General features: G+C 40.9%; 1 protein-coding gene across 6 annotated transcripts in view; it reads right to left on the reverse strand.

Moving 5' to 3' along the window:
- The window catches only part of esrrga (estrogen-related receptor gamma a), a gene marked incomplete at both ends in the record, with an annotated part of 68,530 nt that overhangs the window by 32,817 nt on the left and 12,575 nt on the right, over nucleotides 1–23,138 (reverse strand). For 3 of the 6 annotated variants that reach the window (XM_080038604.1, XM_080038603.1, XM_080038602.1), the window contains 2 exons: nucleotides 4,337–4,453; nucleotides 11,744–12,168. In XM_080038604.1, coding sequence (XP_079894730.1) covers nucleotides 4,337–4,453; nucleotides 11,744–12,168 — 542 coding nt within the window. Of the gene's footprint in view, nucleotides 1–4,324; nucleotides 4,454–11,743; nucleotides 12,169–23,138 lie in introns of those variants that run through there. The other 3 variants (XM_080038601.1, XM_080038605.1, XM_080038606.1) reach the window with 3 other exon arrangements.

The following is a 23,138-nucleotide window of genomic DNA, read 5'->3' on the forward strand; positions in this document are numbered from 1 at the left end:
CAAAGCTGCTATGTTGTAAAGGCAAATCTGTCTATATGACCATATGTACAATGTGCATGCATACTGAATATTGCTGGCTCCTGGACTGTGTGCCTCTGCCAAAGCCTTTCATGTTAAAATGTTTGATCTGTGTTTTGTTGATGACAATTCTACGCATTACTGCTGAATTTGAATGCATTATGTCTGCCTCGCCAGTTGTGTATGATTAGAAATAACCGTGACAGCGACAGTGTTATAACCTTTGCGTGTTTACAGTTGTTTGACTTGTAAAATAAATAACATTGCAATGAGATGTATAATCGGAGGTAAGCAGTTGTTAAAAATCACTTTAATCCTTCTCCTTTTATTTTTTTTCATCCGATCTTTTACCTGCAATAGTATCACTGTTGTCCCATTCCCCCCTCCCCTCTCTCTGGGCAGATTTAAGCCCCACCCCTGTGACCTTTCAGTCTTTAGCTGACGCATCATTATGACCTCATTAAAAAAGGACAGACAGCCATTGCCAGAGGGGAAGTTCTCATAATATAGGCAGGCCTTTTAATTGCCTCGCTCCAGAAATTAGCTGCTACATATTGGTGGGTGGGTGCCCCGTGTTCGCTCATTCCTTCAGTTTTCCCCTGCACACCTCCCGCTCGCTTACTGCTCTCCTCTCTAACCACGTTCCACACAGACTAGACTTTGTGAGCGTGTGTGGGTATTCACATGATCAGGTGTGTGTTTAACAGAACATGTAAAGAAAAGGCCCCACTCTGAGTTGATTTACTGACCCTCTGGCCTCTTGTTCTCCCCTCTTTCAGTCTCTCTCACACACAAACACACACACACACACACACACACACACACACACACACACACACACACACACACACACACACACACACACACACACACACACACACACACACTTCTTTGCTGCCTCTCTTGCTCTTCATCTCACCCTCTCTGTCTCCCAGGGCGACAAAGCTAATTTGAGGCAGATCTTGCCCTAAGGGGTAAACTACAGCACTCACCCCCCCTCCCCCCCCACACACACACACTCTCTCTACTCCATGTCCTCCACCCTTACCACTTTATCTTTACCTTTCTAGCCCCGTGAGCTAGCCCCTGACAACCACAGTTAGCTCTGATGCTAACTGATCTAGCCACTTACCGTTATATCCTATGCAATTCTGCTTGAATGATGCTTACACCCAGAAGGGCTGCATGAAACACATTAGGCGAATGTGTTAGTTCAGAGCGATACAATGTTTAACCAGGTAGCATAACCATGCTCTTTGTTATTCCAAACATTGGTCTGTACAAATATCTATGTTACCGTTTGCCAGACATAACATGTTGCTCAACATTATGGACTACAAATATGGCACATTATTTGAAGAATATCTCTTAAGGATGTCCTAAACTACCTCACCTTAATTTGAGGACGAGAAAATTCGACACACGTTTTTGAAAATGAAAAGAATGGATTAATCTCCAGACTACATCTTTCATTGTTGCAATACGTAATAAAACGATTCTTTCATCATTGGTAATGTTTCAGTTGAATGAAGTCCTCTCCAGTGACAGCTTTGCATTATAATGGGATACAGTTGGGGGTTGCTGGAGGAGATGTTTAGTATATCTGCAGCATGCACTCGTTCTTTAAAAATTACAATACATTATAAATCACAAACTACCGTCTCTAGCAGAATAATGCAAAGGTGAAGGTATGCATTTAGCACCTTTTATAGTTATTGATAGTGTGTCCTGGGAAATGGATCAAGTCTCCAAGTTCAAAAAGAAGGAGAATGGGAAAATATAACAAAATAGATGTATCAATTTTCCAAATGACCCTTATTCATATGTAGAGCGGGGCCCCAGGAATTAAATTCACACCCAGCGCGACAAATGGGGTGGCTGTAGTCTGTCATGTTGATGTATATATGTATGTAACCTTAGGTGTGTGTGTGCGTGTGCATGATGTATGTGTGTGGAGCAGGGGAGCAGTGGCAACAAAAGGCAGTGATAATTCTCAGTCTTTTACTGGCATAGTGGGAAAACCACATCCGTGAGAGTTAAAATCAATAGCATGTCTACCTCTCTTGTTTACTCATAGCTAAACAATATCTAGGTAAAATGTATTTAAAAATAAAGGGTTAAAAGGAATCAATCACATACAAATAATATATTTTTCTGTTTCTGTGTCCATTAGGAGGATGCAGAGTGAGCTGTGTGAACTGTGAGTCTGTTGGAGCTGCCAATAATAAATACATTTACACATGTCTGTGTGTGTGTGTGTGTCTGTTTGTGGCCATACACACACATACAAAAAAAAAACAGGTGATGAGATATAGGTTCTGCTTATGTCAGATCAACTGGGAGAACAAATGCTACCACAGCAGCTTGTTGGGAGTTTGTGTGTGAGTGTGTGTGTGTGAGAGAGAGAGAGAGAGAGAGAGAGAGAGAGAGAGAGAGAGAGAGAGAGAGAGAGAGAGAGAGAGAGAGACAGAGAGCATGGTTTTGCAGTGAAGTAGAACTAGGGCTGTTGGAGGCAGTGATATTTATGAATTGTGTGTATTTAAATGTCTAGTTTTAGGAATTTATAATGTCTTCTGTTTGGGATTTGGCTGTTAGTATATGCCATGGAGTTATTTTATTTAATTAATTTTGGACTTTTTCTAAAATCCATTATTAGTTAAAAAAATTGGACAAGTGAAAGTTTTTACTGTTATTTTAATGTGTACCCTTTCATTCCAGACATGGTGAGGAATGTCATAACGGGCATGTGAACGGCAATTTTTTTCCTCCAACTGGGTTTAAAAAAAGGTCAATATTTAGTTTTTTCCCTTTAACTGTCCGCCTCATACTGTCATGGTTTCACAGAGAAAAGTTTGAGTGGGTGAAAAGCTACGGGTACGGATGATGAGCATCATGGTGCTCACAGAATGGAGAGAACGGCGAGTAGAAGAGAAGACTGGATGGATGAAAGACTCAAGAGAAACAACAGAAACAGTACAATAATACTGAGTGGGAGAGTTGGAGGGAGAGATGAAGACAGGAATGGATGGAGGGAGGGCCCGGCAGGCGTCGGCAGAGGCACGCTCCCTGACCACTGTGAGGAAGGGGGCGTAGGCCAGGTCTCCCATCAATTACAACCTTGACCCTCCTCTCTTCTCCTCTTTCTCTCTCTCTCTCTCTCTCTGGCGCACACTTTCTGCTTCATTCAACCGTCCTCCCCCTGCCTCTCATCCTCTCCTCTGCTCCTATAAATCAATCTCTTCTACCTCCCTTCCTTACCCAAGACCCCGCCTCCCTCCCTGCTCCCACAATGCCTCTGTCTCTCTCTATCGGTGCTCCTCTTCATCCCTCGCTACTCCTCTCCCTCCTTTCATCGTTGGGAGTGCAGTGGGAGTAGAAAGGTCATAGGTGGGCAGACGAGAGGGAGAGCAAGAGGCACCAGCAAACAAGGGAGTGTGAAAATGAGAGAGTGAGTGTATTTAATCAAATTGGTGTGGGGGCAGATAATATCTCTCTTTTTTTAACCTTTGGTTACCACTGAACAACTGCCGAATGGGAGTGTTGCAATTTTCCCCGCAATTACTATCTTTTCTTTTAGGTAAAGTCAAACAAGTATGGATTCAGTGTGAGTCAAGTGGGGCTGTGTCAGAAGTTATTTTATGTGACTTTATGTGTATGTAGAAGTGAAATAAGAACATACACATGGGAAGTAGACAAAATGTAGATCAGTGTTATGTGATAGAGAGACAAGAAGACAGACAAAAGAGAGAGACAGATACATTGAAAGTGGTAGGATGGACATGGAAATGAGAAGGCAAAAAGAGGGACATGATGCTAATAGAAATAGATTATATTAGATTGATGTAAAAGAGTTATAAACAATTTCTTAGAAGTGTTACATGTAGCATTGTTCAACATCAAATAATCATTCTTTGATGTATGTCGGTATACTTACTGTAAATTAATGACACCATATTTGAACAGGCGGCTGGCCTGTATCCATGGTATTGGTTGTGTTACTCAAACACATGATCACATTGTCAGTAGTGCTTGGCCCGACTTAGTTTTCCCATGGCTTTTACATTTACTTCACAATGTGTCATAAAGTGAAACAGAAGCCATTTTAATGTGTTTTTCTCCGGGAGCCATAAATCAATGAAGAGATCACTTGCAAAATTGAACATGATGCGAAATGTTGTACTGAGGCTGGTATAATTGGCCAAATCTCCTCAGCATTGGCCTTTATTAACCACATAAATAAACATAGCTTAGTAGCTTTTAAAATGCTACATGTAGCACAGTTAACAGAGAAAGATAAGGAAGAGACCTTTTCCCTTACCCTCCCTCAGCATGCCCACAGTCAGACACTTCATGAAGCGGCAGGCCTGGCACGACTTGCGCCTCCTCTTGGTGATCTCACACTCGTTGGTTGCTGGACAGCTGTACTCAATGTTGCCTGTATGTAAACATGTTGGGGGAAGAAAGAAAGGGTTTCATTTTAGATGGACATATCAGACAGACAGGTGGACAGACAACACAAGTAATCAGCAAAACATAGGACATAGGAAAACAAAAACAACTTTTAGTGTTATCTTCGTTGTTTTTCTCGTTTAGATTTATCAATGGTCATAGAGAAAGAAAGAGAGAAAGAAAGAAAGAAAGAAAGAAAGAAAGAAAGAAAGAAAGAAAGAAAGAAAGAAAGAAAGAAAGAAAGAAAGAGACAGACATACTGTACATACAAATCAAATTCATATTCAGCTTCCTCGGTCTTGACCTTTGCCTTAAAATTGTTGGCAATACATGTTGTGGACATAATAAATACAGTGTAAGTCCTGAAACCAAATAATCATAAATGAACAGCCATAAGCTGACACTCTGAGACAATCTTGAGTTTGTTGGTTTGGACACAGTTTTTTATTAATTTACTGCCTCTGAATGAACTTGTCAGTGACTTATTGATAATTCATCTAATAACAATCGTTTTGTTTTAAACAGTGGCATTGAAAAAAGTACATTTGTGTATGAACGTGGGTATAAGAGCATGGCTTGAGCAGGCTCAGGGTTGCGTGAGTAGCTATGTTAACACTATGGTGCAGGGCTAAGGCTAAGATTATTAGCCAGTGTAAGTCTATTAACTTTGCAACCATTGCAACAAGAACACCTGTGCTGTGTTAGAAGCTAATACCACTTTCACCTGGAACTGTCAACTGCTTCATTATTGCTCGTCTCTTTGTTGTGGAAAATACATATCCTATGTTTTGTTCTTCTATCTTTTACCCATCTTAGTCTACAATACATATTTCTAATTCTACTGGCATACACTACGTCTTTGCTAATTTTCAACTCTATGTATTTGACTATTTGACTAAAATGAGCCTAAATGATGACCTTTTTCCAAACATCTTCTCTGTGTACTGTTTTTTTTTTCTTTGTCACCCAGTTTCTTGTCTGTTGCATTGTTTAGTTCGGCTCATTGCATCCACTTGGTATTTTGCTTCCACCCAGTTCAAATGAAAGCACGTTATCAATCTTTTTTAGCACAGTTTGGACTGTTACAGAATTGCTCAAACAGGTTGATTTGTATATGTAAGGTTTATTTATCTGTGGTATCACCTGGGATAAAAAAACGTTTCTTTCCTTCCTCCCATGCCCACCACACAATTACAGTACCCCAGTGAGCCAACGCATCTCCCACTGAAACAGAGTAAACAGTGATTACTATTGACTGCAGCTGTGGAGAGGATGTTTTCTCATTACTGGGCTGATTAAGGGGGCTATTTAGCTTGGGAAAAGGCTAAATGCACTAACACTTCTTAATGGGTAACAAGATGCTCATTAATAGGCCTTGTTAGTTAAAGTAAAGGCTAAAGATTATAAACGCTGGGGGAATGGCTCTTATAGTCTAATGGACACTACTAATGGGACTAGTTAGCCTACACCCAACCTTTCAATGCTGATGATACAGTAGGAGTAGATTCAGCAATTAAGAGGGACACTTGCCATGCGCTAAGGCTGGATGTGATAATGACACAGAATATGTGTGCTTTAATGGGTGGTCAGTAAAAGCCGTTGTTAGTGCAAGGCTAACCAGGCAAGCACTGCTAAATGGATAACTGCAGTAAAGAAACGCTTATGGGGTTGGTAGCACTAAGGCAAAATGTATAAAAGCCTCACTGAGATATGTATTTAACAGCTGCACATGCTGAGTGCCACTGTAGAAGTGGGTATCAAAGTACAACAATAACATTGCTTATCGTTTGTTGATTAAAGTGACACCCATGACAGAAATAACTTGAAACTGGAATTCACAATCCCTCAAATTAGTACTGATAATACTAGCATATTTGTATAAACATAACTTGATATACAGTAAAAGTGTGTACATATTAAGAAAGGTTTTGTTTACTGTAGGCTTAGTGTACAGACCCAAATAAAGTGATATATATATATATATATATATATATATATATATATATATATATATAACTAGATAGCCTACAGCAGTGCTTCTCAAATGGTGGGGCGCGCCCCCCTGGTGGGGGGGGGGGGCGCCGTGAGTTGTCAGGGGGGGCGTGGGCTGCCTTGATTTCCAACTGGCCAAAAAAAAAATTATTTGTTTTTTTGTGCTAGCAAGCGCGATGTGTGCTTGTGTATGGTCATATCTGCGCGAAAGGCCGCGATTTGCAGTAAATAAATAGAAAATAATTGAGAACCACTGGCCTACAGTATGTGCCACCTTGTTGTAAACTCTTTGTATGCCCCAACACAAACATCTTGCTTCAGAGTTGCGGTATAGGGTAGGAGATAGAAAATATGGGTTTATAACAGAATGTCATTGGTCAGTCTGTTTGTGTGTGTGTGTGTGTGTGTGTTTGTGTCTTATTGTGCACTGGGGTGAGCTTAGAGCAGAGAGGATCTTGGAGGCTCCTATGTATAATGTGTGAGTTTGTATGTATGTGTGTTGGTGTGAGTGAGGGAGATATTCAAGGGCCTTAAATCCCCTGCAATCTCCTCTGAGATGTGTGTGTGTGTGTGTGTGTGTGTGTGTGTGTGTGTGTGTATGTGTGTGTGTGTGTTTGACCACCTGCTGCATGACAATTGACCATCATTGTACACGCCGTGTAATACGAATGTGTTTCTGTCCACCATACTCTTTGAGCTGTCTTTGTTTTTAACTCTCCTGACTTCACACCTCTAACTTTGCTTTGACATAATTTCTCACCACTCCCTCCCACTGCTTTCCTTTCTCGTTGTCTGGCTCTTTGTTATATATCGTTTTAAGCTGGAGAGCAACATAAAGTACATCGGTGGAAAGAGAGAGGTGTCTAAAATGTCTTGGACATATTTGTATCCTATATACTACAGTTACATGCCATCTTATCCCAATGATTCACCAAGACACCCCTTTACCATTCTACTTTAAAATATGCAAACATGCAAAACAACTGAACTGTCGGGGAAAATGTTTATTTTTCTTCAGGGCATTGTAAACCGAACTCTCATAGTCTTGTTTGATCGTCCCACCTACCATCCTATTTTCAAACACTGTTCCCTCATTCCTATGCTCTACATCACCTTTGGTAGCTTCCTCTTTTTCTGCTCTCATCCACTTTTTTTCTTTTTCACTTTTACTGTCTTCCTCTTCCAATTTCATTGCCTTATCCTTACTACTCCCACACATTTGACCCTCCTCCTCACTTCCTTTTATCCCCCCCCCCCTCTCTCTCTCTCTCTCTATCTCTCTCTCTCTCTCTCTCTCTCTCTCTCTCAATAAGGGAGTGATAGATGCAGGTTGTCAGGTGTCGCTGGACTGACGCCACAGAAACAGCAGCTGCCAGAGCCACTTCCTCCATGCTGCGACACACATGCGCGCACACACCAACACCACTAATTCCTTCATACATCCATGTGCCCAGTCCACCCTCCCTGTTCTCCCCTTTCTCTTGTTTATTCAAAAAAGTGTTTTTCCTCCTCTCTTCTCTTCTATCCTCTCCTCTCCCACCCCGTGCTCTCCTCCCTGTCCAGCTGGAAGTGTTTTTTTGGTGATTACCTGCGGTTTTATTGGCTAATGGGTTGAAACATACCAATATGTCTGCCGCTGCCCATCTGAGGCTGGCCCTGCTTTCCAGCCAAGATACCCACACTCACACACACACACACACACACACACACACATGCACAACCGTGCGTAAACACAGGCATACGTGCACGGACGTACACAAACACAAACCTGCACTCATTTACATGGATGAGCAAGAGGCCAAAGACAGACACACTATCTGTGGATGAGTTTGGCTTGTGTGGCAGCCAAAGATAATGTCATGACCCATTTGTTCCACTGCATCCAATTCTGCTCGGTCTGTATCCAAACAAACATTAACAGTAGTACTGTAGCACAAACACTGACGATAATTTAGTTTTATTCTTAAATTGCAGTGCATTGATAGATTTTTCGTAATACATTCAAGATACTTATTAGATGATTAGCAATGTATTAATAAAGATCTAGGATTTGTTTGTTTGATTGCAGACTCTAAATAATTACTTAAATGTTGCCAAGTGAGCCATTAATATTGTTTAACAATGTCCAGCTAATTTGTCAGTATATCAGCCCTATATCTTCAGTTCCATCCTTTTGCCCACCAAATTATTTATTAACCATATTTTTATACACTAGCTTTTGTAAGTGTAACTAGTAGCTATACCAAGTGTTGACACATAACCTCGAACTCTGACCTTTCTGATCTGTAGCATGTCCACTACAGTAGAAGGGAGGATTACAAACAGAGGGAAAATGAGGGAGTGAGTTAGAGGGGCACATAGCATCGCTTTAAATCGATTCAAGGTCATACTCAAGGTCATGAGACTCTACCGTCAACATGGCATCATATCTATATGTTTGCTGGGCTCCTATATTTAATCTGTAATTTTGTTTTTCACCTCTGTCACCTTTAACAGGCAAGCCCTCCAAATGAAATGAGACAGGTGGAACTGGTCAACTATTACACACTAAAGCGACGACGGATGAATTAAGGGTTCAACCTATACACTGAGTGATTATAAAGTCATGTGTGTGACTGTGTGTTGCTGGCTGAATGTGTGAATGTGCTTGCATGTGTGTGTGTGTGTGTGTGTGTGTGTGTGTGTGTGTGTGTCTGCCTTTATCTGTGTGTGTGTGTTCTCCAATCTCTTTGTCAGGATTGCACCATGTCTTGATCTCATCCCATAATAAACACATACAGGTCATCACTAGGTAGTGGTGGTGACCATCTAGTGGATGTAAGACTTCCAACCCCCCCACATCTCCCCGTCTCTCTCCGTCTCTGGGGCTTTACTGGGAAAGCTGCTTATCGGAGGCAAAAGAAAGCAGCGACAGATAGGTGGATGGATGGAAAGGCAGATAGATGAATCCTGTGTGATATGACTGACTGACTGACTCAATGGATCGATGATGGCTGGCTGGCTGGCTGACTGGTAGCGTGGCTATTGCAGTGGCACACTGACTGACAAGAAAGGCTGTCCTGCTGACTGAACCTATTAGCAATTTAAAATTCTTCAAAGATAATTACTCAAACAGAAAAGTTTATCATTTGCTGACAGACTGGCTGAGTAATTCAAAAGCGCACCAGAGGTTATAATGTAAATATTGAATGAGTTTTTCGCAGATTTGCCATATTTGAAAATGCCTAGACCTATGGTTAATGGGATTTCAAACGTAATATATATTTATATATTTCTTTTTGTCAGCGTTTCCTATCAACACATTTGGCGTGGATTGATCTAATAAAAATGGATCGGCTGTGTAACCAACGGTCAATGTATCTTTTTAATCTGTGCTGTGTAAAGCCCTATAGTTAACTGAAGGTTGACCCTACAGTAAATGCTGCCTTACACCTGCAGTGTGTAGAATTTTGGGTTTTATTTCCTAGCAGATTTTGTAGAAAGTAATTATAATATCCATAAGTACATTTAATTTAGTGCATAATAGCTGAATTCTTTTTTTTTTTATTATTATTTTTTCCCTTAGAAAGGGTCTCATATATGTCCATATTTCTGCATATTTTGGACCAAGGCCTAGTGCCGCCATCTTGAAAGTGTCATAGTTGGAATGTCATCAGGTGCATTGTTTAAAATTTAGAATTGTTCTTGTCCTTGAAGGCCACTGTAGCTTCTGTTATTATTCGAAAGGGGTGGGGTTACCCAGGGAGTGTTACATTCTAGAACTTTGTAGAACTTTCTTGATGATGTCATATTACACACTGCACCTTTAAATACATATTTTACATAACTGTTAAAATAGATGTTTATATATATTGATGACAAGATTGAAGTCTTCAGAAGGAATGAATGGACTTGGGCCTGAGAGTCACTGACAGGGAGTTGGAAAGAATCAGGGGACATGTTGGATTTGGTCCTTTCAGAGGAATTGTTTGAACTCACAAAAGTACAGAAGATTAGTTAGTTTGTTTTCTTATGGAAGGGAAACAGTCTAGGACGTATCTGCTCAAGTAGCGCAGGAAGTTTTTGAAAATCACATTATAGCATAAACTATGTGAAACTGTGCTAGTTGCGTTCTCGTTTGAACTGGGCGATTTGATGAACAAATGGCTGACTTACAGACTTGCGTTATTGCTAATTGGTGGTCTTTCAGGCTGACCTGTACTGTGCATACAAGGGTAAATGAAGGACAAAACCATTGTGATCAAGCTGAGAGGCTGAGTATGAATTGAATATCTAGAAATCTGTAGAGGATAGCTTAAATACCTGTGCGCACTTTCTGTACTGTTTCTAACCCTAACAAGAGATTACTGAGCCTAACTGCTGGTACTCCTCTCATCATGTGGATTACGGCTCTATCCCTCCTATCCTCTACCCCTTAACCTGAACTGCTGACCCTTAGACATAACCTCTGACCTTACTCTGACAGTACGTTATCTCCTAGACAACAGGCTTATAGCTAACACTCTTTCTGAGAAGCATAAGGAGATAGATCTGGGAATGCAAACACGACCTGGAAATTACTCTTTGCTGTTTGTGAAGAAGAGATCAAGGTTGAAAGGGTGGGCGTGTTTGGGGGGGTGGTGTGTATCCATGAACCTGATTGGATGCCTCTATGCGAGTGTGTCTATGTGCATGCATGAAGAAAAAAAATAGAGAAACGGTGAAGGACAAATACGTGAAATATAGAGTGTGTTGGATGTGCTGGTGGCTCATTTAGCACACAGAGGAGGTGACATGTACCATATAAAAATCTGGGTTCACGTCTGGCCTGGGGCTTCTATCATATGTCCTGGATCTAGTATAATGGCTCAGGTGTATGTGCGTGTGTGACGGAGGAGAGCATTTTGTGCATGTTTCTTTGTTTTCACTTGATTTAGTGCTATGTGTACAATATTTTGTGCCTTTTTTAAGAACCTTGAATTCCCCGCAGACAACTCAGTAATGTGTTCCTTCATTGTGATGTGTTTGTGAGCTAATATGTACTTTCATAGCTTCATAAATGCATATTTGGAAAAAATCTATGTATAATTATAATTAATAAAACCTACAAACTATTTTAGTTATTATCTGTCATGAAGTCAATTATAATATCTAAAGTTTTAAAGAAATATAATAATAATATATAAATCGAGGCAGATTGAAAGCAAACCTGTGATGGTATAAATGGCAAGAGACCGACACAGACATGTAGAAAGCAACGTAGAGAGATAATTAAAGACAAGAAAAAGTTAAAATGAAAGCCAACCTTGGATGGTGCGTTTGAAGAAGGCCTTGCAGGCCTCACAGGATGCCACGCCATAGTGGTACCCTGACGCAATGTCTCCGCACACCAGACACAGCCTCTTGGGCATGGAATTCAACATGTACTCGCACTTGATCTGTGAATCTTCCCCGATCGTTGATGAACAGTCCTCATAGCGCTTGGATCCGGGGCCTCCAGCAGGCCCCAGGGACCCTGCATTGGAGCCGTAAAGGCTTGGGGAGTCCAGGCCGTTGGGGTGGCCGTTCATGGTGGACGAATAGGAGCCTGAGGCGTCACTGGAGCCACCGGGGGAATGGTGGTTTAGACTGTCAGTCAGGGAGGCGGGACTAGACGGCTCAGTCTTTATGTAAGAAGACGGACAGTTGGACTCAAGGTGTCGCTCCTTACTGGACATTCTGCAGAGAAGCCTGAAGTGGTGAGAAAGGGGAAAAATAGAAGAAGAAGAAGAAGAAGAAGAAGAAGAAGAAGAAGAAAAAGATGAAGAAAGTCATACAATAATGTTGAATAAAAAATCTGTATATTGCTTGAGGAACGAGAAACCCAAGGGAGGGGCAGGGTTAGAGGAGAGGCAGAGCCATAGGAGAACAAGGATTGGTTTAAGTTAGGGCAATGTTCAAGGAGGAAAAATCATTGAACATTATGTATTAAAGGTCAATGACAGTAAGCATTTGTTCAATGTTTCCTTATCGTCACTTCTTATGATGGATTTATATTCTTTCCACACACACGCACGCACACACATACACACACACACACACACACACACACACACACACACACACACACACACACACACACACACACACACACACACACTCATTTCTTCAAGATACATTATACAGAGATGTGTGAGATGTGTGCAGGGGGAGAAAATAAGGGACATGGTGATAAAAGAGAGTAAAACAATACAATGAAAATAAAATACAAATAAATAAATAAAGTACTTTCTGGTTCAATAGTGGACCCAAGTGTAAAATAGAGAAGCGGAAAGCCTCTATAGTACCACACAAATAAATACACACGCTTGGGGCCGACGGTCATCCGTCACTCTCCAGTCAATAGCAGCTTGTTCTACATGAAGGTAATCAGTAAGCAGCCTCTCTGCTGCTCAATCATCTTGAAGACAAGCTCACACTTACAGGATGCCCACATACACATACACACCCACACACAAACACAAACACAGACATACAGAGTCCTACATGCTTCTTTTCAAGCGCCCACTGACCGATATACTATAATAAGTTAGTCGCCAAAACAATAACAAAAACAAATCTTTACTTGACAAAATATTACTGCATTCCTTCACGTCATCTCTTGTTCTTCTCCTCCGCTGTCTCTATCTTCCTCTATTTTGCCTGGCTTCCTTTCTCCCTCTCTCTCCCCTCCTGCGTTTCCTGCTTCATCTCCCTAAGGAGGCTGGCTGGTGCCTTGTTAATGGCAGTTGTAATTAACAGCTATCGTCTCTCTGTCCATATCTCTCCAACCCTCCCTTTGTCTACCTTACTATCTATCTGCCTGTCTCCCTATCACTTCGTATTCACTTCCATCTCTCTCTCTCTCCTCCTGTATCTCTTGCCACTCACTCTTTCTCTTCCTCTCTGCATTACCACTCCCTATCCCTCTAACCCTGCCCTCCCTCCCTTGTCTGCCGTCTCATTGTTAAAAGCAGAGAGCACAAAAGGGGTTTTTAATTAAGGAAGGATGCTGCTAAACGAGGGGCTTCTAAAGTCCAGTCGGCCTGTAAAGAGATCCCTGTTCTACAGGGACCCATAAAACACAAGACAGCGCCTTGACGGAGAATAGAGAGACGGTCGGGTGAGGGAAGGGTAGGGGAATGTGAAATGGCTATGGACGAGAAAACAGGAATGTAGACAGACAGAAACCCATAGCAAAAGACAGAGAGAATGGAGGAAGAGGAGGTGTGTGCAGTGACCGATGATAGGCAGTTTCACATCTGAATTGTTTGGTTTTTTAATCTGAAGCAGAGCTTTAATGGGTTTGATGCGTAGCCAAACCTACACAGGTACTGTGAGACAAAAAAAATTCCTTTTCCTGAAATCTGTCCCTTTTTCTCTTGTCAATTTTTACTTTCATAAAGTGACATGACATTTATAGTGCACAATACTTTGGCCTTTTCGCCCCCTCTTTTCATCATATAACCCGCCCCCCCCTCACCACCACCACTTCTTTCCTCTGCTGCCTGTAGGTCCTTCTTATTCAGTCACTCCATTAATTGTTGCTTTGTGGTATTCACCAATGTCTATAAATCCGTTTAATCCTTCAGATTGGTAAGAGGGAGACGGCCAAGAAAAGGTTTGGGCACAAATCAAGAGAGAAGAAGGGATACGAAAAGGGATGGAGAGAGTCGATGGAGGGAAACAGAAAGAGACACAGAGACACGTATAAGGTGCTCGAAAGAGAGAAAAAAAGGAAACGTGGGAAAGAGGGATGGGAGGATGAGAGATCACACAGGGTTGTCTGTGTTCCAGCAGAGGGAGAGAAAAAAACACAGTGGTGACAGAAAAAGGGACTAGACCCATTTAAGTAGATGATGTGATGGTGATGATTTAATCTCTCCTTTTTCACTCTTTATGCTCTTTTGTGCCCCCTCCCTTCAACCGTCAATCCCTCCGAGTGCCATTAAGTGAAAGAGTTTAAGTGCCAAAAGATCTCAAGCGCTTTTTCCTTCTCTCTCTCAAATTCTCATCCATCTTTCTTTCCTTCCTTCATCCCACTTTCTATTCCTCCTCTCTGCTCCATCTCTCTCTCTCTCTCTCTCTGTCCCGCTCTCACATCTCTTCTGTGTGCTCCCTCGCTCGCCGCTTATAAATGAAAAATAATGGCAGACGATGGGGGAGGAATAAAAAGAATAAAAAAGGAAGACATGTGTGCAGAGGAGAGAAGAGGAAAGAAGATTAAGAAATCACAGCCAGTGCGCCGTGCCGGGCGAGAGGTTGAATGCATTTATGTATGTATGTTATCAGTATAATTATGGCGCGACGTAACGACGGCTCGGTGCTGAAAGAGCAGTCTTATTGTGCCCGTCTGCTCCTCAGATGAGTGTGGGGAGAGAGAGGGAAGGGGTTGGGACTCGTCTTTTTTTATCACTTCTTTATGTTTTGAGGTGTTTAAAGAGATTTATATTAAGTGGAAAAGGCTTCAGTGTGTTTCTTTTTTTTTCTTTTTGTATTTTCACAAGGGGCTCAAAGACGTGAGCAACGGGATATGAGATGATTACAGAACAACACAAAGAAGAGCAGGGATCCCATTCTTTTTTATGAGCTGGTTTGCTTAATTCTGTAAAAGAAAAAAGGGTTTTGAATTGGAATTCATTAATGCTTTTTTGTACATTCAGACACACTTCAGTGGAAGAGCACCATATTGTAAGTACAAAAGTCAAGTCTTATAAATAAATAGCGTCATCAAGATTACTGTGAATCTATTACGGGAGGGAATGATTACGTTTATATTTTAGGATTAGTTCCCACTGTAAAATTAACCACACACACAGCTTTCCTTTTTGCTGACTAGATACGAGGGAAGTTCCCAAACAACCAAGAGGGGATAAAAGTGGCTGTTTAGTTCCTGCAGACATCAAATATTCAGCAGGCCTATTTACCTGTCCCTTACTGAGGGAGAACACACACACGCGCGCACGCACGCACGCGCGTGCACGCACACACACACACACACACACACACACACACACACACACACACACACACACACACACACACACACACACACACACACACACACAATTGTCTCCATTTCCAGCTCGGTCCCTGTAATTTTCTCTTTCTTCGTTTCGGTTTCTTCTTTTTTTATTTTTTTCATTTCTCACTCTCATGTCAGGGAGATAAATACATGGATGTGTGGCGAGAGAAACAGGAGAAATAGAATGACGCCTAAAAAAAGAGAAGAAAAAAAGTGTGCGTGTTTGTGAAGGAAGGTGGGCCACTTTAGTATGACAAGCTGTCATTAGAGTGGTGGGCTGATGCAGCGCCCTGACAACTGGCAGAGACAAACATACAATCATCGTATTAGAGCAACTACTCTCTGCCTCGCTCTGTGTCTCTGTGCTGTTCCCCGTGTGCTCCTTTACTCTGTGTTTCTATGTGCACTCACACTCTTTATTATAAACAATCTTTCCTTTGACTGCTTCGCTAGATGGCAACAATAAACACAAACTGATCCTCAAACAACTCCAAACTGTTTTTTTTGTTACGCCTCAGGTTAGAGAAGAGAGTGAGCTCTGTCTGTCATTTTGTTTGTTGACTGATTGTCTGAGTGCTTATGTTCCCTAACGTGCTAGGCTATCGAAGTGACTTTAAAAGGTGTAAAGCTTACATTTTAATTTAACCATGAACATTGCTTTTAAAATATTTTAAGAACTAATGCAATGCATTTGACTTCACCTTTGCAAACCTCAGTATATGTAGATGTGGAGGACTGAAGCATCTCACTGCCCTGACAATATTTTTAAAAAGCTAATTCCCACGGAGAAAGCAATAAAAATGAGTAGAGAAGGATAAGATGAGAGGGGGGAGAGGGAAGAGAAGTGGTAGCAATAGAGACAGGGAAGGGAGAAGTGCTGACAATGTAGGTACCACCGGTTGGCTAATACCTTTCCATCACACCAGGCATTGTGCTCTCAATGCTGATAAGAACACACAGTCCAATAAGAAAAAAGAAAAAAGAGAGAGAGAGAGAAAGAGAGAGAGAGAGAGAAAACCTTGCACAATTCTATCTAGATGATACCGCCGATGCTTTTGGAAAGTGAAGGAAGGATGGGATACGGAATAGAAAATACATTGAAATAAAGAATGGAATAAGGAGGGGAATCGCAGCAAAAAAATGCATTTACATTTCCATAGTCAAATGAATAGAACGATTTCATCAACAGACTGAATTGCTTTTTCAGACCTAACACTCGACTGTTTATTTTCTTTCTGTGCTCTATTTCTCTCTCTATTTTACTCCCTTTTCAAGCGTTTCTTATCAGTGTAGGGCTGTTGAACTGCTTGTCAGCTTCTTAGTTCGATACATGCACAGGTTGAGTGTGCACACAAATGTACAAACACAAACGCAGAAACTTGACTTGCTAGATGGAGACATCGGATCAAAACGAGTTGGGTACGGCTGTTGTGGTCAAACAATTAGAGCAAACACTAATTTAATCTTTTCCTTCTTTCTCTGTGACTTCTTTATTGAACCGGGGACAGGGGAAAACATAAAAATGCATCAAAAAATATTTTTTGTGTTTTTGTCATACTGTTTGCCATTTGCTGGGAAAGCATAATTGAATCTCTGTATATGTTTCACTCTGGAATGTGTATAGATTAAATGCAAATAAATAGATAGAAAATAATCCATGTGTTGCTGTGGAATGTTGTTTTGTGTGTTTGTGTGTGTGTGTGTGTGTGTGTGTTTAAGTTTAGCTCCATAGACTCACAGTGTGTCGATGATTATAGTTGTTTTCAGGGAGAAAAGTGAATAAAATAAGAAAAAAAACATCACGCAGCGACAGTAAATCTAAACCACTCTCCCTCCTACTGAGCACTGTCTCTCTCTCTCCTGCTCTCTTTGGGTCTCAATCTCTCTCTATGTAGTGGTTTCTACTTCTCATACACAAACACACTCTATCATTGCTTGCCTTTCCTTCTTGTGCATCCACACACACATACACACACACACACACACACACACACACACACACACACACACACACACACACACACACACACACACACACACACACACACACACACACACACACACCAGGGAGCAGATCAATTGTTACAGTGTTAGTCGGGCAGGAAACCTGTAATTCACTTCATTGGCTGCAGAATAAACCCCTGATTACATACAATCAATGTGATAATGGCTAAAACACATTCTGCCCAATGGGCTGCGGGGCTGTAAAGACCAGCGGCCGAGGAGAGGAAGTGTGAGTGTGTGTGTCTATTGTGTGTGATCAGATACTATGACTCCATCTAGGTATGAATTTAAACATAACAAACACAGCCTTTCACACACCATGGCTGTGCACAACTATCCACAAACGCATACACAGGTGTGAAATGACTTGGACAAGACTTACAGAGGCACACTATTGGGGCTAAAGCTGTTATGAAGCATCCTGGGGTTTCAAAAGTTTACACACACACACACACACACACACACACACACACACACACACATTCTCTAGATGTGAATGGATAAAGCAGTGGGAGGCAGCACCCACAGGGCAGACTCAGCCCAACACGATTGATTAAGAATTATGTGCTTTCCAAAACCGCAGACTGCAAACTATTCAGGAATATCATGTGGAGTCTGGAGATAACAATGTATTTCATGTACTTCAGTCATCACATAGTGCTGTTCTTCTTCTCTTACCGTTTGCTTGATGAAATCTCTTCTTTTCTCTTCTAATAAAAGGTGATAATATTCAAACATTTTAAGGGAGTTCCTGATCCTCTCAAAGGATGACCAAGATTTGATAGTCAGACTGCGTCGCCCCGTTTTTAAGTGAAAAGATATGAAGAGGTTGAGCTTGTTCGGGGCAAAAACATTAAGGCAGCACACCGCTAACCCTGTGTGTGGTGTGTGTGTGTGTTGTGTGTGTGTGTGTGTGGGTGTGACAGTGTGTATGTCAGATGGGAATCTTGATGATTTAGGTCATTTTCTTGCGGAGCACTCGCTGATAAGTGTGTTGCTGCCAGGCACTATCTTTGTCACCATGTCTCTCTCTCTCCTTCCCCTTTCTCTTTGTCTCTCTCTTTGCCACTCTCTCGTTCTGTATCCTTTATCTGCCGTGTGCCATTGCATTTGTAAGGGTGGTTGTCTACTGTAAGAACAGTGCTTTAAACCACTAAAACATCAGTACGCTACACATTAGTAAGACAAGTTAACAGTAAGTCTGTTTACTATATTCAGGTATTTATTTGCAAAATAATTAAATAAACTTATTACAGGAAATAAGATAGATTGGTAGACTAAATTGCATACCATGCACTCGCAGTGACCTCCAGCCTTTTACTGGAAAGGCTTAAGAGGGGAAATCAATTAAATTAGTGGATGCATCCTCTCTTAAGGTAAACCTTCAATAGAAGACCCTACATTGGGCAAACATGAATTCATTCAATAAAAGTCCTTTTAATTAAAATATCTATTTAACAATATATAATATTAAAAAATGAATTCATAATATTTAAATTATTTGCACAATCCATTGGATGCGGCTGAGCACATTGGTACTGCTTAGCTGCACATGGCAGGTAATGTTTCTGCAGGGGTACAAGGGCTATACAATGGAGGCTGGTTCCTTTATTAAAGAAAGGTCATTGATCAAGGTTAGTGTCCGTGTCTCTTTGTATGTGTGTGTGTATATTTGTGGATTAGCGGTGTTATCGCAAAGTATTAGGGGTACAACAGCGTTTCCAAACACTTCCAGACACTCCATTGTGGAATACACACATGCATTCAACACACATACACATTTGACCATTTGTGTACAGTGACACATTCAGATCCCCTACATTCCTGCTCTCGTACCCAGCCAGAAAAGGACTGGGCAAGGTGCCGTATCAAATGAAATTGCACAGAAGTATAAAAAAATAAAATAATAATAAATAAAAAAGTGTTAGAAAAAACTAAATATCCCCCACCGGATTAAAAATAGATTTTATTAAGCAGATGGTGAAAGAGGATTTCCACTCTAGCAAATATGACAGGGCTTTCAAATGTGACAAGGGAAGGAAGCAGAGAGAGGGGAGGAGAGGAAGAGAGGAGGGAATGGGAAAGAGAGCAAAATGCTGCAAAAGAGAGGAGAGACAGAGGTGTGTGTATGAAGCTTAGTGGTGCTCAATCCAAGAGGAGGAGGGGAAAAAGAAGGGAGAGAGGAAAGGAGGGGAGACTTAAGTGAGTAGAGCGTCAGAGCTGCATTCTTTAAGCAGATCAGATTTGGGGAAATTGGGCTGTCACTACAGGATTGTGATGATTTACACCTATCCATCACAAGGAGGGAGGGAGAGAGAGAGAGAGAGAGAGAGAGAGAAGCAGAACTGGAGTATGTACAATAATGCACAGCATCTGTACAAATTGTGAAAATCCGTCCTAAACAGGCTTAGTTCACAGCTTACTTTTAAATTCAATATGTAATATTATATAGATATATGATAAATTCCGAAGTAAATATGTTTAACGTTCTGTGAATACAACGGATTGATATAAAAATGTTGTGACCGGTAGAGATTCAGCCCAATTTATTTCTGTGTGATAACATTAAATAGACAGGTACTGTGGGCTGAAAGCAGAACGTATGGATGCATGGATACGACTTAAAATACAAAATGTCTTCCCATATTACTCCAATATATTAAATAATAATTTGATAGCAAGACCCGACCCTTAGTAAATACAATTTTACTGCAGCACGTTTTAAAACTGAATTGATCTGTATTGTCACCAGCTGCTACTGACACTCGTCCCCTCTGCCTTCTTTCCTCCATTCTCCCCCTCTCTCCCTCCCTTCACTGCTGGCTGACGCACCTTACAGCCTTGCACTTCAACCATCTGTTAGGGAATCTAATTCACATCCAGTCATAATCAGGTTTGCTGGAGTGCCCACTGTCTCTGTCTCTCTCTTCTGGCCTGCCTGCTTCTTTCTGTCCATTTCATCTTCTCTCTTTCATTTTCTACCATTATTTGTTTCCTTCCACTTTTATACTGTGTCCATGCCCAGTTCAATTTAGTTTATTCTCACATAGCATCGTCCGCTTCCTTTTTATTTCTATCTCTTTAATCCTTCCACATGCATTCACTTCATCCAGTAAGAAAAACACACAACTGCCATTAGTGCATGAGCTTGCAACAAAGCTAGAAAACAATTCACCGGACCTTGTCATTGTGCGGTTATGGGATTTTTGTTTATGTTTTAAACTGTATAGAGAGAATAATTCATTGACATGAAGGGACTGTATTTCCAAACTCTCCTAAAACTAATTTTCTTTAAATTGAATTGCAAATGACAAGGTCCTAACATTTTTTTTAAGGTACATATATTTTTCACTTTGCATGGAAAACATAGGTGCTGCTATACACATCATTTAAATTGTGCATTTTATGTGTGTGTATGGCGTGCATATGTGTATTTATCCATGACGGAGAATAAGGCAGTTGAGGTGAAGGGGGTGGAAGTTAATGAGAGGTGAGTGTCTGAAACCCACTCTTTCTCTCTCTCTCTCGCTCTCTCTCTCTCTCTCTGCCCCAGCAGTAATCCTCTTCTATAAATCTGCAATCCAATCAGCGTTGTCCACACTTAAACACACACAGACACACGCTCACGCACACGCACACACACACACACCCACCCACACACACACACACACACACACACACACACACACACACACACACACACACACACAGACAGCTATTGGGAAGCCCATCTGTGTGTTAAGGCAATCTGCTTTATCATTATGATTACATTGGGTTCAGTTTACAGCAATGTGTGTGACAGTGTGTGTGTGTGTGTGTGTGTGTGTGTGTGTGTGTATTAAAGCGCACCCTGGCTGCCTGATTTTAATCACATTCCCATGGTTTGACGACCTAAATAAAAATAGGAATAATATTGTTGCTGTCCAATGAAAACTGCCGATGTCCAAAAACAAATTGAGAATTTCTCCAGAATTAAAGAAAAACTTTCATTTGAGAAATTTCCATGAAACAAATCTAATTTAAGTTTTTACAAAACAATTCATTTTGACAACAAAACGTTTTGATGGATTTAATGAGACAATGCCATATTTAATTAAAAGTTATAAATCAATAATAACTAACATGCATTTTAAAGTCAGTATATTTAATACTGTTAAGGAACATTTGAAATTGGAGTTAGGAATTTTTTCTCACAAAGTTGTGCAGAGTGCATGTGTGTGAGAGTATGTTTGTCTATTTTGTGACTAAATCCTATCAACACAGTTGGGGGTCAAGTGTCCTGGAAAAGTATCCATTGGATCATACACTGCATGTGTGTGAGAGAAAGAATGCATGTACGTATGCTTATTTGAGTGAGAAGTTGATATGACTGGTATATACCTTCATCTTCACCAATTATTCCAAATTATTACTTTTACTTTTATCACCTTTTTACATGTTTCTTTAAACAATGAAAGATGAATTATAGTAAGCTGCTTCACTTTCAGGGTCCTCCTGTTGTGCATTCACTGTGATGCCGTCATTACTTACTGAGAAATATCAATAGGACATACAGGCATAGTTAAGATAATTAATAACGCCTGTGAAATTCCTCCTATGACAAGTAAATGTTTTTTGTTCTTATTCATACATTACATATTCCAGTACTGTAGTTATGCAGTGAAGTCTCATGAGGAATTCTGAAGTTTTAAACTGATATTGTTCATTTCACTATAATCTGCCAACAGGGGAATACGTTTTAATGTTGTACGTACTGTTGTCACAGCTATTGCTTGGCATAGTTTAGTCAGTTGAATTTGCAATTCCAAATGTCAATTTATAGTTTGTTTTAACGTGGTCCAAAACTTGAACCAATGTAGCGTAAATAATGTCCGGAGTGTGTCTATCTGTGTGTTACTTCAAGCCATGGCGTGACTCACTAGCCTCTGGCAAACCTTTGCACCTCTCATCACCAGACTTCACTGTCTGCCAACACACATAAACACACACAAATACACACACACACACACACACACACACACACACACACACACACACACACACACACACACACACACACACACACACACACACACACACATTGCTGTACACAAATTTGCCCTCGTGGGACATTTAATAAAAACCTTGAACCTTGAACTTGTGCTGGTAACATTCCTCTTGGTGATTGGCTGAGAGTCTGCGTGAGAATGGCTTTCCAGACCTCTAAATGGCTTGACCCAGACTAACCCTGAAATCCTATTGGACTAAGACATCCCGGTCTACAGTGCACACGCACAAACACACACACACACACACACACACACACACACACACACACACACAAACCTGAAATTTGCAAGATCCTGAGGTAAGTAGTAATCAATAGTGCATTCATAGGATGCAATAATAAAACAGCAATACCTAAAAAATAGTAATACATGATAACAATGTTCATTTCGGTAGTCGTGACTGGTGACATAATGTTGTTTGGTCACAAAAAAAAGTTGCCCTCAGAGCAACATGACTGCTGACTAAACATTTATAATCCTCCCCTATTCATCAGTATAGAACAATAGATTACATTTTTGAAAAGCTTATCTTTGCACTTTTTGCTAAAATCGCATCAAATCATGTCAGTTCAAATCAGCTATGTCGCATCAAGCTGAGGTGGGAA

The sequence above is a fragment of the Ammodytes marinus genome (assembly GCF_949987685.1).
Source record: "Ammodytes marinus genome assembly, chromosome: 1".
Lineage (NCBI taxonomy): Eukaryota > Metazoa > Chordata > Actinopteri > Uranoscopiformes > Ammodytidae > Ammodytes > Ammodytes marinus.